Source organism: Ciconia boyciana, chromosome 1, assembly GCF_034638445.1.
Source record: "Ciconia boyciana chromosome 1, ASM3463844v1, whole genome shotgun sequence".
Taxonomy (NCBI): domain Eukaryota; kingdom Metazoa; phylum Chordata; class Aves; order Ciconiiformes; family Ciconiidae; genus Ciconia; species Ciconia boyciana.
This window is the reverse complement of record NC_132934.1, coordinates 25,995,091-26,005,599: the sequence shown is the minus strand read 5'-3', so window position 1 is coordinate 26,005,599 and position 10,509 is coordinate 25,995,091. Positions and strand designations below refer to the sequence as shown.

The 10,509-nt window shown below is 40.5% G+C and overlaps 1 protein-coding gene across 8 annotated transcripts in view; it reads right to left on the bottom strand.

The window, feature by feature from the left end:
* Positions 1–3,567: 3,567 nt before the first annotated feature.
* Positions 3,568–10,509, bottom strand: part of CADPS2 (calcium dependent secretion activator 2) — a 318,768-nt gene continuing 311,826 nt past the window's right edge. For all 8 annotated transcript variants that reach the window (XM_072870283.1, XM_072870362.1, XM_072870837.1 and 5 more), the window contains 2 exons: positions 7,227–7,331; positions 3,568–3,738 (listed from right to left, as the gene is read on the bottom strand). In XM_072870283.1, coding sequence (XP_072726384.1) covers positions 3,568–3,738; positions 7,227–7,331 — 276 coding nt within the window. The remainder of the gene's footprint in view (positions 3,739–7,226; positions 7,332–10,509) is intronic.

Here is a 10,509-nt window from a genome sequence, read left to right as displayed (position 1 = left end):
CCTGAGTCCGAAGCTGTCACACAGATACTCACTGGCCTTCTCAAGCTTGGCGTTGGTTCACGGTTTCACAAATCTAGTTACTAAGAAAATATGTGAATTAATAAGAAATGGAATGACCTTTGGAGCGCTGTCATTTCTGTACCTGCCTTCCTGTGATGTCGGCTGTGCTGCCTTTCTAATAATAACTTACCGCATACTTTGTGTCTGAGTTAATTTCTCTGAAATCACAAACAGCTTGTAACTTCTTCACGGTTACATCATCTTTGTTTTTTTCACTATTTCCTTACTCATCTCGATCTTACTGACAGACACGTCTTGCAAGTACTGCATGCAGATGAAATTGTATAGCAAAGTGCTCGACATACGGGGTGTACATGTATCATGCTTCATGAAATTTGAGTAACTCAGACCCACTTCAAGCCACAAAAATTCCTTTTTTTTTTTTAAATTATGTCAGGGCACAGAAAGGGTTGACTGCTCCCTGAGGGACGGGGAGCTGGGGGGACTGCCCAGGCTTGCAGGGCAAGGGCCCCACCAGCCAGGGCTGGTCCCACCACACCCAGCCAGGGAGTAGGGCAGGCCAGGACAGGGGGAGAGGTGGTGGCAACCCAGAGTCCAGATCACTGACACGTTTGTGATGATCAGGAAGGTCTGAAGTCAATCTATGGGTCAGGGTCTGGATCAACAGGGCCCATAAGCAAGCACAGGCGGGGCCGTAGCTGGACGAGAAACCAGCAGTCCTACTCCATCGCTGGGGCAGAGACTGGCAGCCCTGGACTGAGCTGAGGTGGAGTCCCTGGGCAGAGGCTGTGGGTGGGGGTCCCAGGTGAGGCCAATCAGGACCATGATGGCCTATGAGTCCTCTTGAGGCCCCAACAGGTGAAATTACTATAACCTACTCTGTAATTGTCCAAATCGATAGGGAGAGCTGTTTGCCTTAGCAGGAAACCCTTCTTGGTGTGGGGACAGCTTGGGACAGAGGACAAGCCCACAGAGGAGGTGCGTGTAAATCAGTATGTTTCCCGCAGGGCTTTTGGCTAGCAGGGCTTGGCAGATGGGTTACTGTCAGGTTGGTCTCCACTGAAGGAGAGTTGGACCCATCACCTCCTGGGCTGTGCTGGTGACAGCCACTTCTGTCCCAGTTTTTCTAGTTCCCACTCCAGGTCCCCACACTGTTAGTGACTTGCTAGGAACAGCGTCCAGTTTTGATATTGCTTCATACCCTCGTGTTGTCTCAGAACCTTAAAAATCTCCTAATGCCTTCTTCTCAGGAGAGCCCTGCATGGACCTGGCATGCCCCTGCACTGGGAGGCCTCAGCAGGCACTGCAGGGCCACCGCGGTGACACTTGCCTTCACCTGTTTACAAGTGGCTCCTCACAGGTAGCTCTGCAGGGTCTCAGGAATGTAAAGGTGGTGGGGAGACGGCAAGCAGGGGGATCTTTGCAGAGACAAAGCTCTCTCTGGGCCTGACCAGCCCTGATCTCTCTGCTTCATCGCGTTTGGGAGCTGGGTGTTACTGGCTTCCTCCATACCCCCCTGCCTGCCACAGCCAGACCGGGGCTGAGGCTGCAGCTCCTGGCTCGGCAGGCTACCCCTTACCGAGCCTGGGTTTCAGCCAGAGCCCCACCTGGCCCTTCCAACACTGTCAACTTCCACGCACCGGCGTGACTAGGACGAGAGACAGGAAAGGGATATGCAATTCTTTTACTGCTATCAAAACCTAAACCAGCAAACCTGCCTGGGAATGGTGGAAAATACTGCTGAGGCTCCCCGTGCTCCCTCCAGCCCAGCAGAGCTGGTAACGTGAACGCAAAGCGATGGAGGGGAGTGTGCTGTGTGCGCCCTGCCCGCCCCCCCGGCCGCCCTGCCCTGCAGCAGCTGCCTCCCGTCCTGCTGCTCCCCGAAACGCACACTGCACTGCAGCCGCACGCGTCCTGGGGCAAGGGGTGCTGGCACCCCTGCCCGCCCGGCCTCCCCGGGCGCCTCTGGGCGAGCACTCAGTTGGGGTACGAAGAGCTGAGAAGAATGGTCTTCCTCACCAGCTCCCGTTTCTTCCTTTTCGCTGAATTCACCTCAAACTCCTGTGCAGATGAGGAGGCTGGTTTTTGCCGCAGAAAAAATTGCCACTTCGGGTTTCTCCCTAGACAGCTAGGAAGAAGCATAACTTGCCCTTCTCTGCTTGGCTGAGCTTCCAAGTGTGCTGAAAAACATTTTCCTTGCAGTTCTCATTCTCAGTTCCTGCAGCCCCACGTGCTTGCGACAGACCCCTGAAGTCCTGTGGTCTGTTCTTGCAGGGAAACTTCACACCAGCCTTGTAAATCCTCAACGGTCCATCAGCGAAGCCCTTCAAGTATAACACTATGGCTCAACAAGGACCTCAGCAACCTTCCCTACTTCTTTGGGTATCTTTGGGTATCTCTGTGTTCTTTCCAATTTTGTCTACACAAACCCAGGAATTAGTCTTGTTCCCACAAAAAAAAAAAAAAAAAAAAGCTGCATTTTTCATAAGTTGTGTGAGTTTTGATCAATGAAAAATTGAATTCTTTCCAGCTCGTATTGAGGGCATAGGGAAACGGGCAGCGGGTGCTGTCTGTTCATCTGCCAGTGAGGGGTTTTTGTTTGCTTTTTTTCTTTATCAAGGCATTGTGTCCTTGGATATTTATGTGCTCTACAAAATAAATATATTCGCTGTAAATCACTATATAAATTAAATATAATAATCTTTCAAAAAACTTGTTCTCACAAGGAATCATACAGCAGTTCAAATGGTTTGAAATGTTGAAAACATCTTTTAATTGTAGAATTCTATACAAACTTGGGTAGATACAGAAGTGGTCACGACAAAATGTGTTCTTATTGCCTGAAATTTTTCACAGAAATAGAAACATTGATGGCAAGCTTACTGACATCCAACGTGATGAGATATCTTTAAACTTGCAAAATGAATAGACACAACAACACTCCTAAGTAGTTTGTATGTGTTTGACTGTCCTTGAAGTCCTACTACTGATATAGCAACCTCAAAATACAAAGAACCAAGATTAAAATTTTTAATGCACATCACATAATAATGTAAAATTAAGCACAAAAAAGGTAAACAAAGTGTAATCCTGAAAATACACTATTTTTTTACCTAGGGCACTGACTTATTCCAAGGATGATTTCCTGTATAGTTGTGTTTTAAGTGAGGCACACATTTTGTTTTCTGCACAGGACATCAATATCTGATGGAGATACAAGAACAAATGGTAACGAACAAAAGGGAAAGAAACGTAATCACAAGTGGAACTCAAACTCCATGCCAGTATTCTTGCAGCCCTAAGCAAAGCTATACATTAAAATATGCTACAACCATTGTTCTCAAAAAGTCCTTGGCACTTTTCCGCTGATAATCTTACTTTCAGTTTTTTTAAAAAATGGAGCAAATTACATTCCTGCACCTATATCATAAGGCAAAACTATAAATGCAACTACAAGGACAAGTTACCAAAAAAAATCCCAAGCCAAAGATACGGCCCCCCCCTCAGACCATCACCCCTGAACTCCAAATGCTCAGTGAAATAATATCATCCTTCCTCCTCATCACTGTCTTTCATAGTAATGCCCTGAAGTCCTCCCGCATCCGTGACTGAGACCGTGGCTTCCTCTACGGTCAGACGGCTGTGAACAGTATCGTAGGTTTTACTGTTCAGTGTTCCCTCCAGCACGCCTTGCAACCTGAAGTCTCGGTAGGTTTTCTGCATCAAAAATAAAACATCCTGAATTGGACTCGAGCAAGTCTGAGCAGTCTTCCACTATACACTGGCCATTTCTAGCATGCCAGTGGAACAGCTTCGTTCCTCGTGCAGTTAGGGACCTACCACCTAGAGTTTGCTAAAGATTTTGCAGTCTTAGTTTCTGGGCTGCATGAGATTTCTGTCAACTCTAGAGAGTCTACAAGCCACGCTGTGATGGTCATTCCTTTAAGAGATTGTGTTTCATACTACATTTCTGTAGCTGTATGCTGATTTCTCAGTAACTTCCATTTGTCTCCTTTATAAGAAACCAACAAAGAATTTTTCTAACTGCATACTGAAATATGAATTTGGCTACAGGTAGTTCTGTCATTTCACAGAAAATGTAAATGTCTGACTCTTTCCCCATAATATTTTATTTGCATTTATCTTTACATTTATATGCCAAATGTGGAAAAATAAAATAAATTTTAGATTATGATCTATATTCTACAATGTAAACGTTTCTCAGGTGACTACTCCAGTCAGTTAATTTACGTTCTAAGTCTACTTAGACTTTTACATTTACATTTACTTTTACATTAATTTTACATCTACTTACATTTTGACTCACATCTACATCTTTCTTTTTTTTTTTTTTTTTCACATGAGAAAGTTTTGTTTCCCTGGTATCCAGCCTTCCCATGAACCAGCAGATAAGACTTTCTTCTTTGAGTTTCTATCAAGTAAGAATTCTGAGTGGAATTGTTTTATACATTGATGCTATGTTCAAGTGAAAATATGGAAAATCATCTACTCTACCTTCTTTATTTTTAAGTTGTAACACATTTGAAATAATCTTTCTTGAAGTTACCTTAAAACGCTTAAGAAGGACAAGTTGATCTAGCTAGTTTCTTATTTTGTGTACAATGTTACTATGTGTTCCCAATGTTTATGGAAGAGAATATGGGAAATGAAAATGGAAGAGAATTAAGGGCTATCAGGCCCATTCCTCTGCCGGAGGAGATCGTGCACAACCCTTAGAGAAAGAAAAGAGAAAAGAGCTGATCTTGTTTCACTCAATACTTCAGCGAACTGCAAAAGACTCCTCTCAAAATGGGTAACATTCAGCTGGGAGAATTTTTTCTGCCACTGTCTACGATGATTATTTAAACCTTGTCTGAATCAGTGCAACTGAGATTTATTTGACTTTCATAGGTCAACTTCAGAGTCAATGGATGCAGCTTATGTTTTGCTCACACACTCCTGCGAGTACCCTGCCTGGTCTTTTTCAAGTGTCACCGTTGCATTCCCTTTTTATAACACTGTGCATTCAATTTCCTTTTATGCCGTTAACAGGTCCTACAGCAATTTCTTTCACTTTTACATTGTATTCCTCCCATTCTCAGACCAGCACTCTGGGGTTCAGTGATTGCTCTTCTCTTGACATACTTTTGCAGGACAATAATGTTCACTTCCAAGCTTAATTTTTCATTTCTCCCTAACTTTCCTCTTGGTCCTTGACCCTTCTTTAGTCACATCCCTCTGCACGTGTCTCCGACACCTAACGATACCTTTGTGCCGTCATAAGGCTTTAATGGGAACAAACAGTGTTTCTTCTTCTGGTCATTCTTAAGAATGCCACTGCCTTTGCTGCATCCAAACATGAAAGAATCATCTATTTCTTACTCATCCCATGTCCCTTAAAAATGACCTCCTACTTCTTTTTTGGAATATTTTCAAGAGATGACAGGGGCAAGACAGCCTCCCAGTTTTTCCAAAAGCAAACAGAAAAGTGCCTGCATTCACTTTGGAGGAACTGTGCCTCCCCACGTGCCTCTCCCCAGCTGGGCTGCAGCAGTGAAAGCTTCTTATGATACTCTCCTTGAACCATTGTTTCTTATTTCCCAGCAGCCTCCTGTTTGTTGAGTTCCTGTTTTACCAGTTCTGTCTTCTTCACCCACCAAAACAGGTGGACAAGATTCTGTCTTCCACTACATTGAGACCAGAACCTCTATGATTGACATCATCTTCGTCAATGTTCTGTATCCACAGAAGGTGCCATAGAACAACACCCTCGGCATTTATGTGGGAAGCAAACCAGGTGCACAGGCACAGAAAGGCTACCGCCATAACCAGGGTGTTCCCGCCGCCGCCGGGAGCCTGCCCCTTTTGAGCAAGGCTAAGCAGTGTGCCAGGCTGCAGAGGGAAGGCTGGCTGGCAGTGCTGCTCATTCACCTGAACTTCCGTTTTGTAAGAGCCTCTTCTTTTAATCTCCCAGGTGATATTTAACTGGTATAATTTAGCCTGCCCATTCTTAGGTCTCACTGGGCACAGGCTGTAGATCCTGTAACACTTCCCCCCCCACCAGAGGATGATAACTACCTTCACTTGAGAAGAGCTTTAAATCTTTCACAAGAGCCATTCATTTCAACCACAAATAGCAAACTGCTTTTGCCATTTTGGCACATAATATAATGAAGAGCCAAATTCTGTTCCCAGAGAAATCCCTTAAGGTCAAAAATAGCACAGCTAAGCTTGGGTGGTTCAGGGAGCCATGATGCCATCATTATTATGACTGTTTTCTTGCATCTCTCTTTGTTTTTTTCCTTTTAGCTAGTGAATCCTGAAAGTTGCAGTTGCAATTCTGGTGTCCATGAGTTAAAATGCTTCTGAACTTCATGAGAAAATATTTTGAAGAAATCAAGGTCACTACTGACAACAAGTGCTTCTTATTCCACATTTATACAGATAACAAGAATATTCAGAGTTAAACAAGACAGAATTAAAGGGAAAAAATCTGAAATGGCTTTCTGTCTCTTGCCTAAGGATATTAACTAAGATGTGAAAGGGAGTTAGAAGGAAATTTTATTTTATGGTAGGTTAACCCATAATTGCCTATTGCCAGGTATTTTACACTTCGCTTGAAAGCATTTGACATTGGCCAGTGTAAATGACCAAGGACTGGACTGGAGGGATTGGTATTTCTATCTATACTTATCCTGGAGTACGAAAGATTACAAAATGTTATCTAATACATTGACTATTGTTTTCCAGTTGAACCTAGTAATCCCATGCGCATAAAAAAGAAAATAGTTACTTTTTAGGAGAGTGGGAAAAATGGAGAAAGAAAGCTATTTGGATTATTAATATAAAACAAAAAAAAATCAGTAATATAACAAACAATAATTTATTAGGAATACCATATGGCATTGCTGTACAGCTAGCAGTAATCTGTTAAAATTCCTTGGAACAATCTTAACTGTCACTGAGTCCAGAGTGGAAGACAATTACTACTGCACATATAGTTAACATTAGAGGTTTTAATAAATTGGTTTTCTTCTGAAATTTGCTACAATTGTGAACAAAATAAATCCCAACCTAAAACTACCTAAGTTCGCAACTTTATTCCACATTTTTTAACTTTTAGGGTGATCTATACTTATCCATGCTAATACTTTTTCACTTTTCTCTCTTTACTATGCAGTCTAACACAAACACATTTTATTTACCTTCACTATCTTGATGAGAGTCTTCAGCTGGTAGATGTGAAGCTGAAGGTCTAATCTATCAGCCAACCACATGCATATGACTTTCATGGAGCTGCTATACCATTGCTGAAAAGAAGAATAAAAAAAACCCCCACCAAACAACCCTGCAGTATTCATTTAACAGATTTGGTAATGAGAGGTAATGAAAGACTTTGAAATGGTCACAGATCAGCACTTGAAGGCAACAATGATATAATTTCCTGTTAGGAGAACTGCATGAGAATTATTAGGAAACCAAATAACTTGACCTAGACTGTTCTTTACATGAACTAGCTACTGCCATTTTATCTTTCGGTTACAACATTTTCAAGCAAAATAGCATTACGCACTTTGCTACCTGTCAGTAAGAATGGATATTAAATACACAATTACATGAGAGAAACAGCAAGGGAAAAAACAGGTAGGGTACCTTGAGAGAGAATTTGCAATACCTAGATTTTCCAATCCAAACAGGAAAACAGCATCAAACATAGAATATGGAATCTTTCTTGCTTTTTTCTTTTAAGTCACTTCTTTATTAAGAAAAAAAATTCAGAAATCCACAGAAACTGTATTTAAGTATGATGAAAACACCACTCCACCCCTCCCAAAATAACCACATTAAGGTTTTGTTTTATGTTAATTACTAATTAGAATTACAGCCTACCTTATTTCCTTTTTATGTCTTGGGCATGGGTATGTTTTCACTCAAAGCTTCACAAACGGATGGGGCTAAGCTAAGAATAAGCTTTCTGCTGTTGGTGTCTGTTACCGTAAAAAAATGCTCAGATCCAAATAGCTACTATAATAGTTCTTTCACATTAACTGGATTAAAAGAGATTTTTACTAAACATAGTTGTAGCAGTTTTCCTCCCCCTCCTGTAAAATACCAACCAGATGTCATTTAGTCAAACTGCAAAAAGGAAGGGATTTTTTTTTCATTTTACCAGTGAGAGATTAAAAGAGTTTGTGTCGTAGCGCTGTTTCTAGTCTCTTTCCCCACAGGGAAGAGGCTTAAATTCCTTTCCAATGTAATTTCCTGTGTCCTTACAAAATACACAGATATGCAAAGAGAGCAAACACTGTGCATATTTTAAAATGCAGCATGTTGGGCAAGGTATACACCATGAAGTAATTCAAAGGAAGGATCTAACGTCTCATTAGCCATCTCTACATTAACAAATAAAATAAAATATATATTGAAAAAAATGAAGACAAATTACTGGCTACTGGATGTAACAAAAGACAGAAATAGAATTCCTTCATCAAAATGTAAGCTCTCTGAAAAAAGCTTTGAAGACATACAGTAAATATACGTAAATATTTTTTCCTTTCAGAAAAGTCTCATCTCATTGTAACTATCAGTTTTAAGATTGAAATACGATTTTCATATAACAATGGCTTTCATTTATTTTGTTTAATGTGTTAAAATGCATTTTAATTATAAATCATTGGAAATAAATTACTTTTACTTTTTTTAGAGTTTCTCCTATTCATTTACTATTTTACAGAAGTGAACAAACACACCACACAAAATGCAGACAGCTGCACATTTCATAAAAGTAGTTTGAGTTACTCAATAAAATGTGGGACTGACTGGGTATCCATAAAATACTGTTTTTTATCACTGAATGACACTCTTATACTGTTTACATTATTTCACCCCAAACATGCATGCTGGTTTTGATTTCCTCTATAAGTATCTGTAAAATATTTCTAATGTGACAGTGTTGTTACTAAGTGGCAGCTGTAAACTATATGACAGGTGTTGTATGTATACAGATGTCTAGAAAATAAAATACAGTTGAGCTTATTCACTTGGGGAACTCTATTGATCTAATAAACATAAAAATTCATATGCCAAGCATTCTACCCAGAATATCCATTGTTATTTGCAATAAGATGAGCCCAGTTATTATATTATCACTCAGACTCTACAATTGTTAATCTTTAACATAATCACGGTAGAGAGAATGATTTTAGTAGTGGAGTTTTCTCAAAACTGATATTCCTCCATAAAAAAATTCAGTAACACATCCACGATGTATTTGGTTTCTATCAAGTAGAAAGCAGAAGGGGCTCAAACTTGCTCACACGAACAAACTACAGACAGCATCGAAAATTCTGTGAGCGGTTTCCCCATGCAACACCACTGAATGGTGCCAGATCACTGAGAATAGACCCAGTCCCAGTTTTCTGGCAAAACGTGTTTTAAAGCCCAGCCAGATAACTTAATTAAGATGGATGCAGTGGAAATTAGACTCTCCATACGTATCTGTGATATGTTTACATACACTGAAAACAAAGTTAAGAAATTGGAGGGAATTAATTTTTCTACTCAAATTTGTGAATGAAAACAATATAATACATTTTCCTGGCTAGTTTTGATACATTAAACTTTTAGTGGAAATGTTTAATTTGGCAATTGTGAAATGATACTATGGTACTTACTCCTCTGTCAACACACCTTGTTCAGAAAAAATATAACTGCTATTGTTTTAGAAAAAGATGTATTCTTATTTTGAATTGTCATGGTATTTTTAATACAAATCACAACCAGTATATTTTTAGAGTCCTCCTAGAGGTACTTGTGGATAGGATTCCTGTTCACTATTGGCCTTATACCCACTAGTTTTGAGCACTTAGTATAGGCTGAAGCTGCATAAACATAAATCTGCTGGACTTTATCAGAAGAAAAGTAAGTATTTCCCTATCTGTTCTTCTGGAGCCTGTTAAAAAGCACAGCACTGCAAATGCCTCTCAGAGGTGGAATCCAAGGCCACACATTTTGACAACCATGAGCATGTTATAGAGGCAGGGATGCATCTGCTGTGACTTATGGGAATCTATTGCAAACTCAAAAGCTTCAGCGATTAGATAATGGTCCTGAGATTACACTGTTTTTAAGTAATAACGATTTTAAAAAAATCCTTCTAACTGGTTTTAAGAAAAAGTCACTTCCCCGCTAGTAACAATAGCACTGAAAGGACAATGCGACTCTTGCAGATGTCAATGAAGTGGTATTAGTGCCATATTCTTTGCTGTCGTCTATGCAAGAATAAAGCAGTAAGTGTTTATTATATATTTTTTTCACATCAGCTCATAACAGCAGCCAACCACTTTAACAAAAATATGTTTGCCTCCCTGTTTCCCCCCCTCTTCTTATTCATAGCTCATCCAGCTCCTGTAAGGGCATGCATTACTCACTTCATTTTCCTGAGATATCTCTTTTAAAGTAAAAAATAAGAGAAAAGGAAAGGCTAGG